This window comes from Somniosus microcephalus, chromosome 2 (assembly GCF_052327205.1).
Source record: "Somniosus microcephalus isolate GS21.2 chromosome 2, FLI_Smic_1.0, whole genome shotgun sequence".
Classification (NCBI taxonomy): domain Eukaryota; kingdom Metazoa; phylum Chordata; class Chondrichthyes; order Squaliformes; family Somniosidae; genus Somniosus; species Somniosus microcephalus.
Genome location: NC_140988.1, coordinates 382,921,128 through 382,946,502, shown reverse-complemented (window position 1 = coordinate 382,946,502; position 25,375 = coordinate 382,921,128). Strand labels below are relative to the sequence as shown.

The 25,375-nt window shown below is 46.1% G+C and overlaps 2 protein-coding genes across 2 annotated transcripts in view; one reads left to right on the top strand and one right to left on the bottom strand.

The window, feature by feature from the left end:
* Positions 1 to 1,069, top strand: part of LOC147123800 (protein TEX261-like) — a 118,326-nt gene extending 117,257 nt beyond the window's left edge. Inside the window, exon 6 of the mRNA XM_085967173.1 lies at positions 550 to 1,069. Within this exon, the coding sequence (XP_085823299.1) occupies positions 550 to 665 (116 nt within the window). The 3' untranslated portion in view covers positions 666 to 1,069. The remainder of the gene's footprint in view (positions 1 to 549) is intronic.
* A 1,999-nt stretch (positions 1,070 to 3,068) lies between these two features.
* Positions 3,069 to 25,375, bottom strand: part of LOC147123799 (ankyrin repeat domain-containing protein 53-like) — a 43,939-nt gene continuing 21,632 nt past the window's right edge. Inside the window, exons 3-6 of the mRNA XM_085976171.1 lie at positions 25,113 to 25,312; positions 17,026 to 17,190; positions 10,053 to 10,173; positions 3,069 to 4,498 (exon numbers count right to left, since the gene is read on the bottom strand). Coding sequence (XP_085832297.1) covers positions 3,458 to 4,498; positions 10,053 to 10,173; positions 17,026 to 17,190; positions 25,113 to 25,312 — 1,527 coding nt within the window. The 3' untranslated portion in view covers positions 3,069 to 3,457. The remainder of the gene's footprint in view (positions 4,499 to 10,052; positions 10,174 to 17,025; positions 17,191 to 25,112; positions 25,313 to 25,375) is intronic.

Sequence of the window (25,375 nt, the reverse complement as noted above, 5' to 3'; positions counted from 1 at the left end):
GGATTGGTCGATTGGTTCATGGGTTGAATGGTTGGTTGGTGGATTGGTTCATGGGTTGAATGGTTGGTGGATTGATCGATTGGTTCATGGGTTGAATGGTTGGTTGTTGGATTGGTTCATGGGTTGAATGGTTGGTGGATTGATCGATTGGTTCATGGGTTGAATGGTTGGTGGATTGATCGATTGGTTCATGGGTTGAATGGTTGGTGGATTGATCGATTGGTTCATGGGTTGAATGGTTGGTTGTTGGATTGGTTCGTGGGTTGAATGGTTGGTGGATTGATCGATTGGTTCATGGGTTGAATAGTTGGTGGATTGATCGATTGGTTCATGGGTTGAATGGTTGGTTCGTTGGTGGATTGGTCGATTGGTTCATGGGTTGAATGGCTGGTGGATTGATAGATTGGTTCATGGGTTGAATGGTTGGTGGATTGATCGATTGGTTCATGGGTTGAATGGTTGGTTTGTGGATTGGTTTGTGAGTTGAATAGTTAGTTTATAGTTTGGTGGGTTAATTGGTTGGCTTATAGTTTCCTTGATTTTCCACAGATGATGTCGTGTCGAACTACTTCACAAAGGGTAAGAGGAGTAAGCGATCGGGTATCCTAGTGATCTTCACCTTCATCAAAGAGGCAATCTTGCCCAGTCGACAGAAGATGTACTGACAGCCACCGAGTGTATACGTTCACGAGCAGTAGCAGAACTGATGGAGAGGATGGAGGAGGGGAGGGAGCAGAGAGACCAAGAAACTGAATAACACGGAGGATGATGAGCTCCTGCCTTGGACTTTAATTTGGAATTAATGTTTGATTTTTTTTTCTTTAAATGGTCCCTCCTCCCTGAAGGAATTTCTGTTGGAAGGTGATTTTAAACGCATTATTTTTGCACAGATTTTGAAATTTAGAAGGACTTCAAACACACAACAAAAAACAAATCTTGTTCCATTTGGAGGGGTCTCCATCGGAGCTCCCCACGCGATGTATTAAATGTAAACGTTGCCATTTTATAATGGAGTGGATGATTGCTGTACATGGTCATTGATGCTTCCAGTAAACCTTGCTCAGTTTAATGCAAATTTCACTTCAATTCCACTTAAAATGTGGTGTCTCTCCACCTCCGCACTTACTTTCTGTTGAATTTTTGCTTTCCAATCGGCAGAACTTCCATTGTGTTGTGCTGAGGCTAACACTAGAAGGGAGTAATATTAACATCAGTAGAGGTACAGTCAGTAACACAGGGCACTGGGGGGAGGGGTTACTGAGTGACAGTGTGAGGGAGCTGGATTAACATCAGTAGAGATACAGTCAGTAACACAGGGCACTGGGGGGAGGGGTTAACTGAGTGACAGTGTGAGGGAGCTGGATTAACATCAGTAGAGATACAGTCAGTAACACAGGGCACTGGGGGAGAGGTTACTGAGTGACAGTGTGAGGGAGCTGGATTAACATCAGTAGAGGTACAGTCAGTACCACAGGGCACTGGGGGGAGGGGTTACTGAGTGACAGTGTGAGGGAGCTGGATTAACATCAGTAGAGATACAGTCAGTAACACAGGGCACTGGGGGAGGGGTTACTGAGTGACAGTGTGAGGGAGCTGGATTAACATCAGTAGAGATACAGTCAGTAACATGGCACTGGGGGAGGGGTTACTGAGTGACAGTGTGAGGGAGCTGGATTAACATCAGTAGAGATACAGTCAGTGATACACGGCGCTGGGGGAGAGGGGTTACTGAGTGACAGTGTGAGGGAGCTGGATTAACATCAGTAGAGATACAGTCAGTAACACAGGGCACTGGGGGAGAGGGGTTACTGAGTGACAGTGTGAGGGAGCTGGATTAACATCAGTAGAGATACAGCCAGTAACAGGGTGCCGGGGGGGTAGTTACTGAAACTGACTGTATCTCGACTGTTAAACTCTCAGTTAGATTGAGGCTCACACAAACACCATTACTCAAGTCCTGGATTAAATGCTTGTTCTAATGAGGCAGGCTCAGTTTCGCTAGCTGGTTTCGAGGGCTGTCATCTCCCTCGATAACTCTCTCCCCACAGTGTCCGACTCTCCCTTGTGTTTCCCGGGCCGGACGAAAGGTGGGGTGAGAGGGGTGGGGGCTATTCTTCATTTGAGAGATCAGACCGCGTGTTGGCAGACTGTTGCACTCTGGGAAGCATCACCAGGTGGCATTCTGAGTATCACACGAGGGTTTACTGGGCAGTGATCAGGAACAAGAACCCTGGCTGATCTTGTCTCCTTTCTACTTAGATCAGCTAACTAGGCAACAATATTTTTTGGTCCAAAAGAATGCAGGATGGAAAGACACCCTCTTTAAGGATGTGTTCTGTGTGGTGTGTATTTTAATTCACCTCCTGTTTCTTTGAAGGACAGAATAAACAGGAGCCGCACAGGTTTTATTTGTAAGATGAGAATAATCTGCTGCTTTGCACAGTCGGTGCGTTAAGACAGCGTATAACCTTTAACCTGTCGGCTCGGTTCAAATACAGGCCGGACTCCATGACGGGGATCTGGCTGATACTGGAGTCACCACTGCAACGTGGACTCAAATCTCGTCGCGTTTGATGGGGATCAGTTCTCTCTGGCTGGAGATTGGTGAGGCTCTATTTTATTGCAGAGGCGTCGGTTCAAAGCCAGCCTGGACTCCGGCTGAAGAATAATGGGCCTTATCGGGCTAGAGTCCAGGATAGGGGAGAGTGTACATGGGCTGTGGGAGGAGATTAAATGGGTGGATAGAGTCCATGATAGGGGAGAGTGTACATGGGCTGTGGGAGGAGATTAAACGGGTGGGTAGAGTCCATGATAGGGGAGAGTGTACATGGGCTGTGGGAGGAGATTAAATGGGTGGGTAGAGTCCATGATAGGGGAGAGTGTACATGGGCTGTGGGAGGAGATTAAATGGGTGGGTAGAGTCCATGATAGGGGAGAGTGTACATGGGCTGTGGGGGGAGATTAAATGGGAGGGTAGAGTCCATGATAGGATAGAGTGTACATGGGCTGTGGGAGGAGATTAAATGGGTGGGTAGAGTCCATGATAGGGGAGAGTGTCCATGGGCTGTGGGAGGGTAGAGTCCATGATGGGGGAGAGTGTACATGAGCTGTGGGAGGAGATTGGGTGGGTAGAGTCCATGATAGGGGAGAGTGTACATGGGCTGTGGGAGGAGATTAAATGGGAGGGTAGAGTCCATGATAGGATAGAGTGTACATGGGCTGTGGGAGGAGATTAAATGGATGGGTAGAGCCTGTGATAGGGGAGAGTGTCCATGGGTTGTGGGTGGGTAGAGTCCATGATAGGATAGAGTGTATACCGACAATGAGATAATCTGTTATAGTGATGCTGGTTGATGGGTAAATATTGCCCAGGACACCGTTGGGAACTCCCCTGCTCTTCTTCGAATAGTGCCATGGGATCTTATTCATCCACCTGAGAGGGCAGCGGGGCCTCAGTTTAACGTCTCATCCAAAAGACGGTACCTCCGACAGTGCAGCATTCCCTCAGTGCTGCATTGGGAGTGTCAGCCTGGAGTACGGGGCTTAGGTCTCTGGAGTAGGGTTTGAACCCACAAACTAATGATTCAGTCGCGAGAATGCTACTTACTGAGCCATGGTTGAGACTTTGACTCCTTGTTCTACCTTCAAATAAATACTGATTGTCCAAAGACCCAGGTGTCCTTTTGGTACTTGCAGTGGGGATAGTAGACTCCACTTTGCATATGGAGCGTGAGCTGGAAGCGGGGAGGCAGGGTGTGCTCGGCTCCACCCACTCGCGCAGGTGCATGTCTATCTCGGACTTTGCCTTGACCAGGTGCCGTTTCTTGGGAAGGTCGATGACGTGCACCGGCTTGAATTCCTCGGGTATCCTTATCCTATGGTAACTGGAACCCGGGAACAACTCCCTCTTGATGACATCAAAAGGCAGGGTTGGCAGGGGCTCCGATCTCATCCCAACCTTGGCCCTCAGCTCAGGGTGGCCCGCGCTGTCCAGCGCCAGCTCGTGAAAGGGCCCAAAGTCGTGCTGTTGGACCAGGATTTCCGGGCTGATATCCGGATTGGCCTCCACCTGTCTGGAGATATCCGTCACCGGGGGCATAGCCGGATTGGTACTGACGTTCCAGATTGGCTTGATCACGCAGACGGGGGCCTTGCCCTCGCGAGGTGCGTTGCAGGTCACGGTTTGCGAGCCCGGGATCTCGGGGACACCCCCCCTCTCCTTCCCACTTCGCACCCACAGCAGCCCGGCCTTTACCCATCCCGGACTCCCCTCCGATCGGCAGGGACCCTTGGGCTTTGTGAGCTGCACGACTTTGAGCGTCTTTTTGCCGCTGCTGGTCTCACCAGTCTTCACCGACTCCCTCAGCTGCTCGAGCACCTGTTCCGCGGCAGTCCTGCGCGGCTTGTAGAAGCTGGAAGATGTCCTCACTATATTGGGCAGGTTCTTCTTCTCTAGCCACAGTGTGTAAGACTCATTGGTGAAGTAACCCTGCTCTTCCTGCATCAAAACAAATAAAATCATCAGAACCCTTTAATACATTTAAACCTTAGTAAAAAGCTTGTTTTCATATCTTCGCACTCTTCACTTGGAGAACAGTGTGAAGTGGCAAAAGTTTCGCAGGCTGATCGATGTGAGTGATCCTTCCATGGTCATCTCCATCATCGTTAACAAAAAAGGGAGCATATGGAATGGGAGCCAACCTATTTTAGTTACAAGGAAAGATTGGATAGGCTGGGGTTGTTTTCTTTGGAACAGAGGAGGCCGAGGGGAGACCTTATTGAGGTGTATAAAATGATGAGGGGCCCAGATAGAGTGGATAGGAAGGACCTATTTCCCTTAGCAGAGAGGTCAATAACCAGGGGGCATAGGTTTAAAGTAATTGGTAGAAGGATTAGAGGGGAGGTGAGGAGAACTTTTTTCACTCAGAGGGTGGTGGGGGTCTGGAACTCACTGCCTGAAAGGGTGGTAGAGGCAGAAACCCTCACCTCATTTAAAACGTTCTTGGATATGCACTTGAAGTGCGGTAACCTGCAGGGCTACGGACCCCCCCAAGAGCTGGAAAGTGGGATTAGGCTGGAGAGCTCTTTGTCGGCCGGCACAGACAAGATGGGCTGAATGGCCTCCTTCTGTGCTGTAAATTTCTATGATTCTATTGGCTTGGACAGGGAATAGGTAGTAATCTCTGGATTGCTACCAGTGCCACGAGCTAATAAGTTTAGAGAGAGTAAGATAGATAAGCTAAATACGTGGCTTGAGCAGTGGTGCAAGGGAGAGGGATTTAAATTCTTGAGGCATTGGAACCAGTTCTTGGGGAGGAGTGACCTGTACCAAGGGGACGGTCTACACCTGAGCTGTGAGGGAGCCGATGTCCTCGGGGTAATATTTTCTAGGGCGGTTCGGGAGGATTTAAACTAATTTGGCAGGGGGATGGGAACCTAGATAGTGGAAAAGAGGGAAGTCATATGAAGTCAGAAATAGATGGTAGAAAGGTGAGAAGCAATAAGCAAAGGAGAGAAACACAAAGGGCCAAACTAATTCATAATGAGAGTGTGAAAAAAGCAAGCCTGAAGGCTTTGTATCTTAATGCTAGAAGCATTAGGAACAAGGTGGATGAATTAGTTGTGGAAATAGAGGTAAACAAGTATGATTTGATTGGGATTACAGAAACGTGGCTGCAGGGTGGGCAAGGCTGGGAACTTAACATCCAGGGATATACAATATTTAGGAAGGATCGGCAAAAAGGTAGGGGAGGTGGGGTAGCATTGCTGGTAAAGGAGGGGATTAATGCAATGGAAAGGAAGGATATTAACTCGGATGAAACGGAATCTGTATGGGTAGAAATGAGAAATAGCAAGGGGAGGAAAACGTTAGTGGGTGTGATATATAGGCCTCCAAATAGTAATATGGAGGTGAGGGAAGGCATAAAAAGGGAAATTAGAGAAGCGTGCGATAAGAGCACAGCTGTCATCATGGGTGACTTTAATTTACATATTGATTGGACTACCCAAATTAGTAAAAATTCTGAGGAGGAGGAATTCCTGGAATGTTTTCGGGACGGTTATCTGGACCAATATGTCGAGGAGCCGACTCGAGATCAGGCCATTTTAGACTGGGTATTGTGCAATGAGAAGGGACTTATCAACAATCTTCTTGTACGAGGCCCCTTGGGTCAGAGCGATCATAATATGATCGAGCTCTCAGTCGAGATGGAGAGTGAGGAAATTGAATCAGAGACTAAGGTCCAGAACTTAAATAAAGGGAATTACGAGGGTATGAGACGGGAATTGGGTAAGATTGATTGGGTGGTGTTTCTGGGGGGATTGACAGTGGATAGACAATGGCAAGCATTCAAAGATAGAATGGAAGAATTCCAGAACATGTTTATACCGGTTTGGCATAAAAATAAACCTAAAAAGGTGGCTCAACCGTGGATAACGAGGGAAATTAGGGACAGCATAAAATAAAAAAAAAGGGCATATCAACTGGCAAAAAAAAGCACCAGACCGGAAGATTGGGGGCAGTACAGGATACAGCAAAAGAGGACAAAGGGATTAATCAGGAAGGGGAAAATAGAATACGAAAGTAAACTTGCAGCAAACATAAAGACAGACTGCAAAAGCTTTTATCGGTATATCAGGAGGAAAAGACTGGTAAAATCCCAAGTCGGTCCCTTGCAGTCCGATTCGGGAGAATATATAATGGAGAATAAGGAAATGGCAGACCAATTAAACTCATACTTTGGTTCTGTATTCACAAAGGAGGACACAAATAACCTCCCAGGAATATCGGCAAACATAGGGACTAATGAGAGGGAGGAGCTGACAGAAATTAGTATCTCTAGGGATATGGTGTTGGGTAAGTTGAGGGGACTGAAGGCCGACAAATCCCCGGGGCCTGATAAACTACATCCTAGGGTACTTAAGGAGGTGGCCCTGGAGATAGCAGATGCTCTAAGGATCATCTTCCGGAACTCCATTGACTCGGGAACAGTACCCGTGGATTGGAGGGTAGCTAATGTTACCCCAATATTTAAAAAGGGGGGTAGAGAGAAAGCAGGGAATTATAGACCAGTAAGCCTTACATCGGTTGTGGGCAAAATGCTAGAGTCCATTATTAAGGATAAAATAGCGGAGCACTTGACAAATGGGGAAAGGATCGGACAGAGTCAACATGGATTTACAAAGGGTAAATCGTGTTTGACTAATCTGCTGGAATTTTTTGAGGAAGTAACTGGTAAAATAGATGGGGGAGAGCCAGTGGATGTGGTGTACCTTGACTTCCAGAAAGCCTTCGATAAGGTTCCACACAAAAGATTATCATGCAAAATTAAGGCTCATGGGATTGGGGGCAAAGTATTAACGTGGATAGAGAACTGGCTGGCGGATAGAAAACAGAGAGTTGGAATAAACGGCTCGTTTTCGGAGTGGCAGGCAGTGACCAGCGGGGTGCCGCAAGGATCTGTCCTGGGACCCCAGCTGTTCACAATATATATAAATGATCTGGATCAGGGAATTGGATGCAATATTTCCAAATTCGCTGACGACACTAAACTAGGAGGAGGGGTGGGCTCTGATGAGGATGTCAGGAGGCTACAGTGCGATTTGGACAGGTTGGGAGAATGGGCGGATACGTGGCAGATGCACTATAATGTGGATAAATGCGAGGTTATCCACTTTGGGGGTAAAAACAGGAGGGTAGATTATTATCTAAATGGCAATAGATTGGGAGATGGGGAAGTGCAGAGGGACCTGGGTGTTCTTGTGCACCAGTCACTGAAGGAGAGCATGCAGGTGCAACAGGCGATTAAGAAGGCAAATGGTATGTTGGCCTTCATATCAAGGGGGTTCGAGTATAGGAATAGGGATACCTTACTACAGCTGTACAAGGTGCTGGTGAGACCGCATCTGGAGTATTGTGTACAGTTTTGGTCGCCCCATCTGCGGAAGGATGTTCTTGCCATGGAAAGAGTGCAGCGGCGATTCACCAGGCTGATACCTGGAATGGCGGGAATGACCTACGAGGAGAGATTGAATAGTTTGGGCTTGTACTCACTGGAGTTTAGAAGATTGAGAGGGGATCTCATCGAAACATATAAAATTATGGCAGGCCTGGACAGGCTGAATTCAGAGAGAATGTTTCCAATGGCAGGGGAGCACAGAACCAGGGGCCACAGTCTAAAAATAGCGGGCAAATCATTTAAAACAGAGATGAGGAAGAATTTCTTCACTCAAAGAGTGGTGAGCCTGTGGAATTCCCTGCCACAGAGGGCTGTGAAGGCTAATTCAATAAATATTTTCAAGAGAGAATTGGATATATTTCTGAAGGCTAAGGGGATTAAGGGTTACGGAGAAAAGGCGGGGACGGGGTACTGAACTGATAAGATCAGCTAAGATCTCAGAGGAAGATCAGCCATGATCTCATTGAATGGCGGAGCAGGCTCGAAGGGCCGAATGGCCTACTCCTGTTCCTATCTCTATGTTTCTATGTTTCTATGAATTGGTTCGGAGGTAGGAGACTGAGTGTAGGATAATGGGTATGTACTCAAATTGGCAGGATGTGACTGGAGGTGTCCCCCTGGGATCAGCTTTTCACATATCCGCAGCATAACCAAGACCGCCTACTTCCACCTCCGTAACATCGCCCGTCTCCGCCCCTGCCTCAGCTCATCCGCTGCTGAAACCCTCATCCAAGCCTTTGATACCTCTAGACTTGACGATTCCAACGCACTCCTGGCTGGCCTCCCACATTCCACCCTACATAAACTTATCATCCAAAACTCTGCTGCCCGTGTCTGAACCCGCACCAAGTCCCGTTCGCCCATCACCCCTGTGCTCGCTGACCTACATTGGCTCCCGGTTAAGCAATGCCTCGGTTTTAAAATTCTCATCCTTGTTTTCAAATCACTCCATGGCCTCGCCCCTCCCTATCTCTGTAACTTCCTCCAGCCCTACAACCCTCCGAGATCTCTGCCCTCCTCCAATTCTGGCCTTCTGCGCATCCCCGATTTTAATCGCTCCACTATTGGCGGCCGTGCCTTCAGCTGCTGAGGCCCTAAGCTCTGGAATTCTCTCCCTAAACCTCTCCGCCTCTCTTTCCTCCTTTAAGACGTGCCTTAAAACCTACCTCTTTGACCAAGCTTTTGGTCACCTGCCCTAATATCTCCTTGCAAAAGCAAAATACTGTGGCTGCTGGAAATCTGAAATAAAAATTGGCGGCAACCAATTTGCGCTCAGCAAGCTCCCACAAGCAGCAATGCGATAATGACCAGATAATATGTTTTAGTGATGTTGGTTGCGGGATAAATATTGTCCCAGGACACTAGGGATAACTCCCCTGCTCTTCTTCGAAATAGTGGCCGTGGGATCTTTTACGTCCACCTGAGAGAGCAGACGGGGCCTCGGTTTAACATCTCATCCGAAAGACGGCACCTCTGACAGTGCAGCACTCCCTCAGCGCTGCACTAGAGTGTCAGCCTAGCTTTATATGCTCAAGTCCCTGGAGTGGGGACTTCGAACCCACAACCTTCTGTCTCAGAGACGAGTGTGCTACCCACTGAGCCACAACTGAGGGGTGGAAGATATATTACAGCTGTACAGAGCTCTGGTCAGACCCCACCTGGACACTGCGTTCCGTTCTGGGCCCCGCCCCTCAGGAAGGATCGATTGGCCTCGGAGGGGGAGCAGCGCAGATTCACCAGAATGATACCGGGGCTAAAAGGGTTAAATTATGAGGACAGGTTGCACAGACTGGGCTTCCCCACTCCATCCGTGGAAACTTATGAACCCATCTTTTTGGCCAAGGTTCTGGTTGTTCCTCCCAATCTCCCACCCCCACCGCACGGCTTTCCCTTTTTGCCCATTTCTTTTTCCCTTCCCCTTTGGGATTTTTTTCTGCACTAATGATGCTTTTACAAAATGCATGTTGTTGCTTTGTTTGGTTATTTTCAATGCCAGCCCGGGGAATCATGACCCAAGCACAGCCCAGGTGGACAACCCCAGTCTGACGAGCAGAGCTCCATTATCCCTGCCTCTCTACCCAGCAGTTACTTTACCTGTCGGATTTCGCACAGCCGTTTCTCATCCGCCAATAAGACAAGCTTCAGTTTCCGCAGCTTCTGCATTTGCTTGAAAAACTCAGCCCTGTCCGTCTCCGACAAGACATTGGCCAAATACCTGGGAACACAAGAATGGATTCTAGGGTGTATAGCAAAGACAATCCAGTGAAAGACAGGAAGAACCACATAACGTGGTTGACAGGTACAAGACCCTGGCTTGGGCCTCATCAAGAGTCCACTTTTAATCCCCTCACATGCCCTTGAAAAGGTTCAAAGACGGGCCACTACAATGATTGCTAGTTTAAAGGCACTTTCGGCCAAAGGTTGTTTGATAATCGCTTCTGTGAAGCACCTCGGCATGTTTTACTATGTTAAACGTGCTACATAAATGCACATTGTGGTTGTTGATAGTTTCTTCGGCAGCATCTCCTAAACCCGTCACCTCCACTCCCGAGAAGGACAACAACAACTTCCATTTATATAGCGCCTTTAACATAGTAAAACGTCCCAAGGCGCTTCACAGGAACAAAATTGGACACCAAACCACATAAGGAGAAATTAGGGCAGGTGACCAAAAGTTTGGTCAAAGAGGTCGGTTTTAAGGAACGCCTTAAAGGAGGAAAGAGAGGTAAAGAGGCGGAGAGGTTTAGGGAGGGAATTCCAGTGCAGATGGAGTGATATGTGAGAAAATGTGAGGTTATTCACTTTGGTAGGAAGAATAGAAAAACAGAATATTTTTTCAATGGTGAGAAACTATTAAATGTTGGTGTTCAGGGAGATTTGGGTCCTCGTACAGGAAACACAGAGTTAACAGGCAGGTACAGCAAACAATTAGTTAGTCAAATGGCATGTTGGCCTTTATTGCAAGGGGGCTGGAGTATAAGAGTAAGGAAGTCTTGCTACAATTGTATAGGGCCTTGGTGAGACCACACCTGGAGTACTGGGCACAGTTTTGGTCTCTTTATTTGAGAAAGGATGCATTTTTTGATGAAGTAACAGGGAGGATTGATGAAGGGAATGCACTGGATGTTGTCTACACGGAATTTCAGAAGGCGTTTGACAAAGTACCACATAGAAGGCTGGTTAACAAAATTGAGGCTCATGGAATAGATGGGTCAGTGGAAGCTTGGATAAGGAATTGGCTTAAGGACAGAAAACAGCGAGTTGTGGTAAATGGTTGTTTTTCCAGACTGGAGGATGGTAGACAATGGTGTTCCCCAAGGGTCAGTGCTGGGGCCACTGCTTTTTTTGATATACATATATATATATAAATGACCTGGATATTGGAATAGAGAGTAGAATGACACCAATCGTGGGGGTGTGGCTAACAGTGAGGATGATACCAATCGACTGCAACAGGACACAGAAAGGCTAGCAGAATGGGCAGACAAGTGGCAGATGGAATTTAATACAGAGAAGTGTGAGGTGATGCATTTTGGCAGAAGGAACAGGGAGAGGCAATATACACTTAATGGCACAGTTTTAAAGAATGTGCAGGGACACAGGGACCTGGAAGTTAATGTGCATAGGTCCCTGAAGGTGGCGCCGGGCACTAGTTGCTTTGCGCCCCGTTAGCGCCCTCTTAGGGCGTTAACGGGAGGCTCTAATCACACAAATTTCCCCCGAAGATGTTAGAGGCTACAGAGATCAGTAATGAGCACTCGTGTGTGGGAATGTTTTTTTTTATTCGTTCCTGGGATGTGGGCATCACTGGCAAGGCCAGCATTTATTGCCCATCCCTAGATGCCCCTTGAGAAGGTGGTGGTGAGCCGCCTTGTTGAAACGCTGCAGTCTGTGTGGTGAAGGTACTCCCACAGTGCTGTTAGGGAGGGAGTTCCAGGATTTTGACCCAGCGACGCTGAAGGAACAGTGATATACTTCCAAGTCAGGATGGTGTGTGACTTGGAAAGGATCTTGAAGGTAGTGGTGTTCCCATGCGCCTGCTGCCCTTGTTCTTCTAAGTGGAAGAGGTCACGGGTTTTGGAGGTGCTGTCAAAGAAGCCTTGACGAGTTGCTGCAGTGCATCTTGTAGATGGTACACACTGCAGCCACGGTATGCCGGTGGTGGAGGGAGTGAATGTTTAAGGTGGTGGATGGGGTGCCAGTCAAGTGGGCTGCTTTGTCCTGGATGGTGTCGAGCTTCTTGAGTGTTGTTGGAGCTGCACTCATCCAGGGAAGTGGAGAGTATTCCATCACACTCCTTACTTGTGCCTTGTAGATGGTGGAAAGGCTTTGGGGAGTCAGGAGGTGAGACGCTCACCGCAAAATACCTAGCCTCTGACCTGCTCTTGTAGCCACAGTATTTATGTGGCTGGTCCTGTTAAGTTTCTGGTCAATGGTGACCCCCAGGATGTTGATGGTGAGGGATTCAATGACGGTAATGCTGTTGACTGTCAAGGGATGGTGGTTAGACTCTCTTGTTGGAGATAGTCATTGCCTGGCACTTACGTCGTGTGAATGTTACTTGCCACTTATCAGCCCAAGCCTGAATGTTGTCCAGGTCTTGTTGCATGTGGGCAGTGACTGCTTCATTATCTGAGGAGTTGCGAATGGAACTGAACACTGTGCAATCATCAGCAAACATCCCCACTTCTGACCTTATGATGGAAGGAAGATCATTGATGAAGCAGCTGAAGATGGTTGGGCCGAGGACACTGCCCTGAGGAACTCCTGCAGCGATGTCCTGGGGCTGTGATGATTGACCTCCAACAACCACAACCACCTTCCTTTGTGCTAGGTATGATGTAGCCAGTGGAGCGTTTTCCCCTTGATTCCTATTGCCTTCAATATGTCCCATGTTTAATAAACAACCCACGTCATTAAATAGGCAGCACAACAAATGATAGCAGTTAACCTTACCACTAAACAGCATACACACAGACTGTAATGATGTAATGTACCCACATTTGTCCTACTTAGTTAAGCCTATAAAAGATACAACACACTGGAGTTCCCTGGGGGGACTTTGTTCTAGTCTTACTGAGGCTAACATAAACATTCCTTGCGACCTCCCGAGGAGTCCTTTGCACATGAGTTATAATCGGTATCTGTCTCATATACATTGCATGGACGGCATTGTGTTTTATTATCTCATTGACTTGGTTTAATAAAAAACATTAACCAGATGTTTCAGTGTTTACTAGCCCTCAAACTTGTATTCAAGGTAAAGGGTATATGACAATATCCTATAACACCCTCCAGATAAGGACCATGGGGATATCTGACAATATCCTATAATACACCACATAAGGGCAATACAGATATACAACAGTATCCTATTATACCTCTACATAAGGGTAATGGGGCTATCTGACAATATCCTAGAATACCCCCACATAAGGGCAATAAGAATACATGCCCATATCCTGTAATACCCCCCCACAAGGGCATAGGAACATAGGAGCAGGAGGAGGTCATTCAGCACCTTGAGCCTGTTGCACCATTCAATGAGATGAAGGCGACCTAACTCCATATACCCGCCTTTAGCCCATATCCCTTAATACCTTTGGTTAACAAAAAACTATCAATTTCCGATTTAAAATTAACAATTGATCTAGCATCGAATGACATTTGCGGAAGAGAGTTCCAAACTTCTACCACCCTTTGTGTGTAGAAGTGTTTCCTAACTTCACTCCCGAAAGGTCTGGCTCTAATTTTTAGACTGTGCCCCCTAGTCCTAGACTCCCCAACCAGCGGAAATAGTTTCTCTCTATCTACCCGATCTGTTCCCCCCAATATCCTGAAAACTTCGAACTGATCACCCCTTAATCTTCTAAATTCTAGGGAATACAACCTTAATTTGTGTAATCTCTCCTCGTAACTTGACCCTTGAATCATTCTGGTAAACCTCCAAGGCCAATATATCCTTCCTAAGGTGTGGTGCCCAGAACTGCTCCCAGTGCTCCAGGTGTGGTCTAACCAGGGCTTTGTACAGCTGCAGCATAACTTCTACCCCCTTGTACTCTGGTCCTCTAGATATAAAGGCCAGCATTCCATGAGCCTTTTTGATTATTTTCTGTACCCGTTCATGACATTTGAATGGTCTATGTACCTGGACCCCCAAGTCTCTTTGGGCCTCCACTGTTTTTATCTTTTCACCATTTAGAAAATACCCTGTTCTATCCTTTTTAGGTCCAAAGTGGATGACCTCACTTTTGCTTACATCAAAATCCATTTGCCACAGTTTTGCCCATTCACTTAATCTATCAATATCCCTTTGTAATTTTATGCTTCCATCTACACCGCCTACAATGCTGTCTATCTTTGTGTCATCGGCAAATTTGGATAAATGACTTTCTATGCCATCATCTAAGTCATTAATAAATATTGTGAATAGTTGAGGCCCCAACACAGATCCCTGCGGGACACCACTAGTCACCTCCTGCCAATTAGAGTACCTGCCCATTATCCCTACTCTCTGTTTCCTGCCGCTCGGCCAATTTCCTAACCAGGTCAATAATTTGCCCTCAATTCCATGTATATAACAGTCTCTTATGTGGGACTTTATCAAATGCCTTCTGGATGTCCATATAAATAACATCCATAGACATTCTCCTGTCCACTACTTTAGTCACCTCTTCAAAAGATTCAATCAGGTTTGTCAGGCATGACCTACCTTTCACAAATCCACGCTGGCTCTCTCTGATCAACTGAAAATTTTCAAGGTGTTCAGTCACCCTATCCTTAATTATAGACTCTAGCAATTTCCCGACAACTGACGTTAGGCTAACTGGTCTATAATTCCCTGGTTTCCCTCTCTCGCCATTCTTAAATAGCAGAGTGATGTGCGCAATTTTCCAATCTAAAGGAATGGTTCCTGAATCAAGAGGACTTTGGAAGATTATAGTTAGGGCATCTGTAATGTGCTCACCTACTTCCTTTAAAACCCTGGGATGGAAACCATCTGGCCCTGGCGATTTGTCACTCTTTAGTGCCATTATTTTCTTCATTACTGTTAATTTACTTAGGTTAATTTTATTGAGTCCCTGTCCCCGATTCAGTATTAGTTTCTTTGGGATTTCCAGCATGCTATCCTCTTCTACTGTAAATACTGACGCAAAGTAATTATTCAATATGTTCACCATTTCCCCATTGTCATTGACAATATCACCACTTTCAGTTTTTAAGGGGCCAACATTGCTCCTGACCACCCTCTTTTTCCTAATGTACAGGAAACTCTCGATTTACCAGCACCTAAATAACCGGAAATCTCTGTTAACCGGCAAAATTCAGGAGTAGGTTCAGGTAAGTTTTACTTCATATTAGTGGCCGTTCCTGGATCTGTGGCTGTGTAACCGGGGTTCCTGCACCTGTTGCTAAGCAACAGGGATGCTTGGTCTGTGGCAGGGTTCCTGCACCTGTTGCTAAGCAACAGGGATGCCTGGATTTGTGGCTGTGTACGGAGATCTCGTACCTTTTAACTATACCTCTCTGTAATCTGGACTTTTTGATAAACCGGCACCACGCCGGTCCCGTCGGTGCCGGATAAAAAAGAGTTTCCTGTAACTGTAAAAAAAAATTCATATTGATTTTGATATCCCTTGCAAGTTTCTTTTCATACTCCCTTTTTGTAGCTCTTACTATCTGTTTTGTGACCCTTTGCTGTTCTGTGTACCTTTCCCATTCGCCAGGGTCTGTGCTATTTTTTGCATTTTTGTATGCCCTTTCCTTTAGTTTTATGCTGTCCCTTACGCTGTAGTTGTCCATGGTTGTTTTTTTTTGGCAAGTCGAGCTCTTGCCCCTCAGAGGTATAAAGTGGTTCTGTATCACATTGAATTATTTTTTGAACATCTCCCACTAATCTTTTACCCATTAACAGATTTGCCCAGTTTGCTGTGGACAGTTTCTGTCTCATCCTGTTGAAGTTGGCCTTACCTAAATCTAGAATCTTAGTAGCTGTTTCGCGTTTCTCCCTTTCAAACACTATGTTGAACTCAATCATGTTATGATCGCTATTGGATAAATGTTCATGCACAGTTAGGCTGTTAACTAAATCTGGCTCATTACTCATTACTAAGTCTAATATGACTTGCCCCCTTGTTGTCTCCAGGACATATTGTTGTAGATAACTATCCCAGACACACTCAAGAAATTCACTACCCTTCTGACAGGTGTCAGTCTGCTTTTCCCAATCTATATGAAAGTTAAAATCCCCCATTAAAACCACACTGCCTTTACTACATGCTTGTCTAATCTCTGCATTTATACAATCTAGCACTTCACAGCTGCTACCAGGGGGCCTATACACAACTCCCAATACAGCCTTAGATCCTTTCCTATTTCTTAATTCAACCCATAAAGTCTCCACTGGCTACTTACCTCTCTTTAAATCCTCTCTTATCATTGAAGTGATTTCACCCTTGATCACTAAAGCTACTCCTCCCCCTCTGCCGTTTCCCCTATCTGTCCTGTAGACCTTATAACCCGGTATAATTAGTTCCCAGTCCTGACTGTCTTGCAGCCATGTCTCAGTAATGGCTGCCATGTCATATCCCCCAATTTGAATTTGTGTCTGCAGTTCCTTCAATGTATTCCTTATACTCCGTGCGTTTGTATAAAGAACACTTATTTGGGCCACACACCCTGGCCTGTCTTTCAGCTCTGATGTTTTACTGACATGTTTCTTATTTCTCTCTTCTGGTTTAATCGCTTTACATCTTTAAGTTTTCCCTTTACCTGTAGTGCCTAAAGCACAATTTCAGACAGTTACTCTACTCTCTTCCCTTTCGTTTGTTTTTGAATTATTATTTGTACTGCAATTTCCCCGAGCCCCCCCTCCCACCCCACAGTTACTAGTTTAAAGTCCTTGTGACCGCCCTATTTATCCTTTCCTCAATAGGGAAACACGACCACATCCTGTAATACGCCCACATAAGGGCATTAGGCATATGACAATATCCTATATATAAACCCGAGAAGTCAGTGAGACACTTTGCTCTGCGGAGGGATAAGCCAGTGGCACTGCACTAACCTTGCACACAGACGGTGACCCCAGATTTTGGCCAGGTCAATCGGTCGTTGTCCTCTAGCATCTTTGACTTTCACTTTAGCTCCTGCTTCAACTAGAGTGATGACACAATTTAGTAAACCTACTTCAGCCGCCTGATGAAGTGGGGACAGACCTTCGACTGTCTGGCTGAAAAACAAGGAAGGGCCGTCAATATTTGAGCTTGGGAATAGTTTACAGTAAGAACATGAGGTTTAGCAGAGGACAATTCATTGCTTGAACCCTCTCCCCTATCACAGACTCTACCCACCCATTTAATCTCCTCCCACAGCCCATGTACACTCTCCCCTATCACAGACTCTACCCACCCATTTAATCTCCCCCCACAGCCCATGTACACTCTCCCCTATCACAGACTCTACCCACCCATTTAATCTCCTCCCACAGCCCATGTACACTCTCCCCTATCACAGACTCTACCCACCCATTTAATCTCCTCCCACAGCCCATGTACACTCTCCCCTAGCATGAACCATTTAATTCAACCAATATTAGTAAAAAAAATTATCTGGTCATTATCACATTGCTGTTTGTGGGATCTTGCTGTGTGCAAATTTGCTCCTGATTTTCCTACATTACAACAGTGACTACACTTCAAAAGACCTTCATTGGCTGTAAAGCAGTTTGGGATGGCCTGAGGTCATGAAAGGCGCTATAGAAATGCAAGTCTTTGTTTATAGCTGGTTCCCAAAGCTCTTCACCACTGGGTCTTAAATCTAAACAAAGCAAATTATGTAGGTATGAGGGCCGAGTTGGCTAAGGTAGATTGGGAAACTACATTAAAAGGTATGATGGTAGACAAGCAATGGCTAGCTTTTAAATAATTAATATGTAAGTTACAAAAAATATACATTCCTTTAAGGCACAAAAACCCCACAGGAAAAGTGGTCCAACTGTGGCTAACAAGAGAAGTTAAAGATAGTATTAGATCAAAGGAAGAGGCTTATAATGTTGTCAAAAAGAGTAGTAAGCCTGAGAATTAGGAGGATTTTAGAATTCAGCAAAGGAGAATCAAGAAATTGATAAAGAAAGGGAAAATAGAATATGAGAGTAAACTAGCTGAGACATAAAAACAGACTGTAAAAGCTTCTATAGGTATGTAAAAAGGAAAAGATTAGCGAAAGTAAATGTGGGTCCCTTACAGGCTGAGACAGGAGAAATTATAATGGGGAATAAGGAAATAGCAGAGAAATTAAACAAATACTTTGTGTCTGTCTTCACGGAAAAAGACGCAAAAAAACCTGCTGTAAATAACGGAGAACCAAGGGTCTAGTGAGAATGAGGAACTGAAAGAAATTAGTATTAATAAAAAAAACAATACTGGAGAAATTAATGGGACTGAAAGCTGATAAATCCCCTGGACCTGATGGCCTACATCCTAGGGTTTTGAAAGAGGTGGCTATAGAGATAGTGGATGCATTGGTTGTCATCTTCCAAAATTCCACAGATTCTAGAACGGTTCCTGCAGATTGGTGGCAAATGTAACCCCACTATTTAAGAAAGGAGGGAGAGAGAAACCGTGGAACTACAGACCAGTTAGCCTGACATCAGTAGTAGGGAAAATGTTAGAATCTATTATTAAGGACGTGGTAACAGGGCACTTAGAAAATAATAATAGGTTTGGGCAGAGTCAACACGGATTTATGAAAGGGAAATCGTGTTTGACGATTCTGTTCATGTTTTTTGAGGTTGTAACTAGCAGAATAGATATGGGGGAACCAGTGGATGTGGTGTATTTGGATTTTCAGATAAAGTGCCACACAAGAGGTTATTAAACAAAATTAAGGCTCATGGGATTGGGGGCAATATACTAGCATGGATTGAAGATTGGTTAACGGACAGAAAACAGAGAGTAGGAATAAACAGGTCATTTTATGTAGGTATGTAAAAAGGAAAGGAAGGTCATTGATGAACCATCTTCAGCTGCTTCATCAATGACCTTCCCTCCAACATAAGATCAAGGCCTTGGTGAGACTACATCTTGAATATTGTGTGCAGTTTTGGTCGCCTTATCTGAGGAAGGATGTTCTTGCCATGGAAGGAGTGCAGCGAAAATTCACCAGGCTGATACCTGGGATGACAGGAATGACGTATGAGGAGAGATTGGGTCGATTGGGCTTATACTCGCTGGAGTTTAGAAGCATGAGAGGGGATCTCATTGAAACTTATAAAATTCTGACAGGACTGAACAGACTAGATGCAGGAAGGATGTTCCCAATGGTCGGGGAGTCCAGAACCAGGGGTCACAGTCTAAGGATAAGGGGTAAGCCATTTAGGACAGAAATGAGGAGGAATTTCTTCACCCAGAGAGTGGTGAACCTGTGGAATTCTCTACCACAGAAGGCAGTAGAGGCCAATTCATTAAATAGATTCAAGAAGGAGTTGGATATATTTCTTAAGGCTAAAGGGATCAAGGGCTTTGGGGAGAAAGCAGGGACAGGGTACTGAATTTGGATGATCAGCCATGATCGCATTGAATAGCGGAGCAGGCTCGAGGGGCCGAATGGCCTACTCCTGCTCCTATCTTCTATGTTTCTATGTTTCTAAAAAGGGATGTTTGCTGATGCCTGCACAGTGTTCAGTGCCATTCACAACTCCAGAGATAATGAAGCTGACGATGTTCAGGCTTGGGCTGATAAGTGGCAGGTAATGTTCGTGCCATAGAAGTGCCAGGCAATGACTATCTCCAACAAACGAGAGGACAACCACCTCCCCTTGACATTCAATGGCATTACCATCGCCAAATCCCCCACTATCAACATCCTGGGGGTCACCATGAACCAGAAACTTAACTGGACCAGCCACATAAATACTGTGGCAACAAGAGCCGATCAGAGGCTGGGTATTTTGCGGCAAGTGTCTCACCTGCTGACTCCCCAAAGCCTTTCCACCATCTACAAGGCACAAGTAAGGAGTGTGATGGAATACTCTCCACTTGCCTGGATGAGTGCAGCTCAAACAACACTCAAGCAGCTCGACACCATCCAGGACAAAGCAGCCCACTTGATTGGCACCCCATCCACCACCTTAAACATTCACTCCCTCCACCACCGGCGTACCGTGGCTGCAGTGTGTACCATCTACAAGATGCACTGCAGCAACTCGCCAAGGCTTCTTCGGCAGCACCTCCCAAACCCACGACCTCTTCCAGCTAGAAGGACAAGGGCAGCAGGCGCATGGGAACATCACCACCTCCAAGTTCCCCTCCAAGTCACACACCATCCTGACTTAGAAGTATATCGCTGATCCTTCATCGTCGCTGGGTCAAAATCCTGGAACTCCCTACCTAACAGCACTGTGGGAGTACCAACACCACATGGACTACAGCGGTTCAAGAAGGCGGCTCACCACCACCTTCTCAAGGGCAACTAGGGATGGGCAATAAATGCTGGCATTGCCAGCGACACCCAGATCCCATAAACGAATAAAAAAAATGTTTTTAAATTTTCGGGTTGGCAGGCTGTAACTAGTGGGGTACCGCAAGGATCAGTGCTTGGGCCTCAGCTATTCACAATCTACATCAATGATTTGGATGAGGGGACCAAATGTAATATATACAATTTTGCTGATGATACAAAGCTGAGTGGGAATGTAAGTTGTGAGGAGGATGCAAGGAGGCTTCAAGGGGATATAGACAGGCTAAGCGAGTGGGCAAGAACATGGCAAATGGAATATAATGTGGAGAAATGTGAAGTTATCCACTTTGGTAGGAAAAAGAGAGTAGAGTATTTTTTAAATGGTGAGAGATTGGGAAATGTTGGTGTTCAGAGGGACCTGGGTGTCCTTGTACACGAATCACTGAAAGTTAACATGCAGGTACAGCAAGCAATTAGGAAAGCAAATGGTATGTTGGACTTTATTACAAGAGAATTTGAGTATAAGAGTAAAGACATCTTACTGCAATTATATAGGGTCCTGGTGAGACCACACCTGGAGTATTGTGTACAGTTTTGGTCTCCTTACCTAAGGAAGGATATACTTGCCATAGAGGGAGTGCAATGAAGGTTCACCAGACTGATTCCTGGGATGGGGGGATTGTCCTATGAGGAGAGATTGAGTAGACTAGGCCTATATTCTCTAGAGTTTAGAAGAATGAGAGGTGATCTCATTGAAACATACAAAATTCTTACAGTGCTTGACAGGGTAGATGCAGGGAGGATGTTTCCCCTGGCTGGGGAGTCTAGAACCAGGGGTCACAGTCTCAGAATAAGGGGTCGGCCATTCAGGACAGAGATGAGAAGAAATTTCTTCACTCAGAGGGTGGTGAATCTTTGGAATTCTCTACCCCAGAGGGCTGTGGAGGCTCAGTCATTGAGTATATTCAAGGCAGAGATCGATAGATTTTTGGATATTAAGGGAATCAAGGGATATGGCGATAGGGCCAGTGAATGGAGTTGAAGCAGAAGATCAGCCATGATCTTATTGAATGGCGGAGCAGGCTCGAGGGGCCAAACGGCCTATTCCTGCTCCTATTTCTTATGTTCTTATGTTCTAAAAGATCCTATTTCAAAGAAGAGCAGGGAAGTTATCCCCTGTGTCCTGGCCAATATTTATCACTCAATCAACATCACTTTAAAAAAAAACAGACGATCTGGTCATTATCACCTTGCTGTTTGTGGGAGCTTGCTGTCTGCAAATGTGTTGCTGCATTTCCTACATTACAACAGTGACTACACTTCAAAAAGTACTTCACTGTAATAAAAACAGAAAATGCTGGAGATACTCAGCAGGTCAGGCAGCATCTGTGGAGTGAGAAACAGAGTTAACGTTTCAGGTCGATGACCTTTCATCAGAACTGGAAAAAAAGCAGGAAATGGAACAGATTTTAAAGCAAGTTTAGGGGCTGGGAAATGGGGGAGGGGATGAAAGAACAAAAGGGAAGGTCTGTGATAGGCTGGAAGGCAGGAGAAGTAAAGAGACATTAAGAGATATTCAAGGCGGGAGGAGATGGTAATGGGACAGGTTAAGAAACAAAGGATGGCTCTAGATGAAGTGTGAATTGCGCTGGCAGAATGAAAGACAGCTGCCCTGTGGGAGAGAAGAACAGAAGGCACAAACAAAAAGTGTGGATAAAAAATATATAAATATGACAGGGGCCGAGGTTATGATCTGAAATTGTTGAACTCTATGTTGACTCCTTCACTGTAAACTGCTTTGGGATGTCCGGTGGTTGTGAAAGGCGCTATAGAAATGCAAGTCTTTCTTTTTTCAAGGAATTCCAGTCAGAGAACTTTAGCTAATTACAAGTCACTGCACAAACTCAGAACAAGCAGGGACAATCTTGGCTGATAAGCTTTCTATGTCCGAGGCTGATGGAGACCTCTGCTGTCCTCCTGGGGATTAATTCCTCCAAGGACACATCTGTGCAAGGCAAGTGATAACTCATCTGACAGTCCTGGGTCCCTGTACCTGTCTCCAGTTGAATGACTGGATTGACAGTTCAGACAAGGTGAAGGCTTGGGGAGTGATTCATGTTAAAGCTGAAGTCCAGCTAATTGGATGAGGTAATTGTTAAGTCTGTGTGTTCCAGTTGTATTAAGATTAATTACTGACACAGACTACAAGAATAAAGTTCAACAGGTCTTTACTAGTTGGAGGTCAGGACTATACTAAATACAATATCACTACACAGTACTTATATACCGGTGGTCACCACCGGTATTACGTATACAGCAGCCAGAGAAAGTAGTACATCTCTTAAGGTGGAACAGGCTTAAGTTCTCTTAAGGTGGAACAGGTTACATACACCACAGTAATACTTTGAAACGTGCGGATTCTCACGTGGCAAGAGTGAAAGGTATAAAAAGTGGCGGGGGGTGGGGGCGGGTTCGAAGAGATACTCCAGAATTCGACAAGGCTTGAGCAGCCGAACCCCTCGAGCTCAAAACCTGCGACGCAGTCAATTCCCTGGTAATTCGTTTTATCGTTAAGTTTCTCAAGTATAAGAGTAATTATTGTTCATAATAGTTATCAATGTATTCTTAGAATCATACAGCACAGAAGGAGGCCATTCATCCCATTGAGTCTGTGCCGGCTCCTTCGAAGAGCAATCCAGTTAATCCCACTCCCCGCTCTTTCCCCATATCCCTACAATTTTCTCCTCTTCAAGTATTTCTCCAATTCCCTTTCCGAAAGTTACTACTGAATCTGCTTCCACCGCACATTGTGCAGCGCATTCCAGATCACAACAGCAGGTTACGGCACTTCAAGTGCATATCCAAGTACTTTGTAAATGCGGTGAGGCTTTCTGCCTCTACCACCCTTTCAGGCAGTGAGTTCCAGACCCCCACCACCCTCTGGGTGAAAAAATCTCTCCGCAACTCCCCTCCTACCAATTACTTTAAATCTATGCCCCCCTGGTTACTGACCTCTCTGCTAAGGCAAATAGGTCCTTCCTGTCCACTCGATCGAGGCCCCTCATAATTTTACACACCACAATTATAGAATCATAGAATAGAATCATGGAATGGTTACAGCACAGAAGGGCGCCAATCAGCCCGTGCCGGCTCCCTGCAAGAGCACTTCAGCTAGTCCCACTCCCCCGCCCTTTCCACAGTGCTCTGAATTTTTTTTTCCACAATGTATTTATTCAACTCCCTTTTGAAAGCCGTAAATAAATCTGTCTCCGCCACCGTTTCAGGCAGTGCATTCCAGATCCTAAGTCTCAACTCAGCCTCCTCTCCTGCAAAGAAAACAACCCCAGCCTCTGCAAATTTTACACTGTCTCATCAAACACTCCCAGGGCAGATCCAGCACGGGTTAGATACAAAGTAAAGCTCCCTCTACACTGTCCCATCAAACACTCCCAGGACAGGTACAGCACGGGTTAGATACAGAGTAAAGCTCCCTCTACACTGTCCCATCAAACACTCCCAGGGCAGGTACAGCACGGGTTAGATACAGAGTAAAGCTCCCTTTACACTGTCCCATCAAACACTCCCAGGGCAGGTACAGCACGGGTTAGATACAGAGTAAAGCTCCCTCTACACTGTCCCATCAAACACTCCCAGGGCAGGTACAGCACGAGCTAGATACAGAGTAAAGCTCCCTCTACACTGCCCCATCAAACACTCCCAGGGCAGGTACAACATGGGTTAGATACAGAGTGAAGCTCCTTCTACACTGTCCCATCAAACACTCCCAGGGCAGGTACAGCACGGGTTAGATACAGAGTAAAGCTCCCTCTACACTGTCCCATCAAACACTCCCAGGGCAGGGACAGCACGGGTTAGATACAGAGTAAAGCTCCCTCTACACTGTCCCATCAAACACTCCCAGGGCAGGTACAGTATGGGTTGGATACAGAGTAAAGCTCCCTCTACACTGTCCCATCAAACACTCCCAGGGCAGATACAGCACGTGTTAGATACAGATTAAAGCTCCCGCTACACTGTCCCATCAAACACTCCCAGGACAGGTACAGCACGGGTTAGATACAGAGTAAAGCACCCTCTACACTGTCCCATCAAACACTCCCAGGGCAGGTACAAAACAGGTTAGATACAGAGTAAAGCTCCCTCTACACTGTCCCATCAAACACTCCCAGGGCAGGTACAGCACAGGTTAGATACAGAGTAAAGCTCCCTCTACACTGTCCCATCAAACACTCCCAGCGCAGGTACAGCACGGGTTAGATACAGAGTAAAGCTCCCTCTACACTGTCCCATCAAACACTCCCAGGGCAGGTACAGCATGGGTTAGATACAGAGTAAAGCTCCCTCTGCACTGTCCCATCAAACACTCCCAGGGCAGGTACAGCACGGGTTAGATACAGAGTAAAGCTCCCTCTACACTGTCCCATCAAACACTCCCAGGGCAGGTACAGCATGGTTCACTCTCAAACAGTGGTCGGTTACCTTAATTAACTTATTAGTAAGAATGTCCATTCCCTAACAATGTGACTGCCAGGATGGTAGGAGCCAAACTAGATGGACTTTATTGTTTTTGCAGCTAGTGATTGCTATCTTCCCACCAGCTAACCTCAGACCACAACAGATAATACATTTAACCACCATGACTCCCGAGTTAGTGAAGCAGACACTGCCACGTACACATTTGGATCGGCCCCGATACTGAGCAGGTACTTCAGACACTTGTGCGTGCGGAATTTGACTTCTTCGATGAGGATCAGGTGGATGGCGCTCCAGCCCTTTGGGTTGGCCAAGTTCACGTCCATGTGGTAATCTTCCACCAGTATCTTCAGACACTCAAGCCTCCCATTCAGGGCAGCCAAATGCACTGCGTTGTAACCCTAAAACAGCGAGGGTAAGGGAAGGCAGAGCGACAACACAGGGTTAGTGCCGTCAGAGCACAT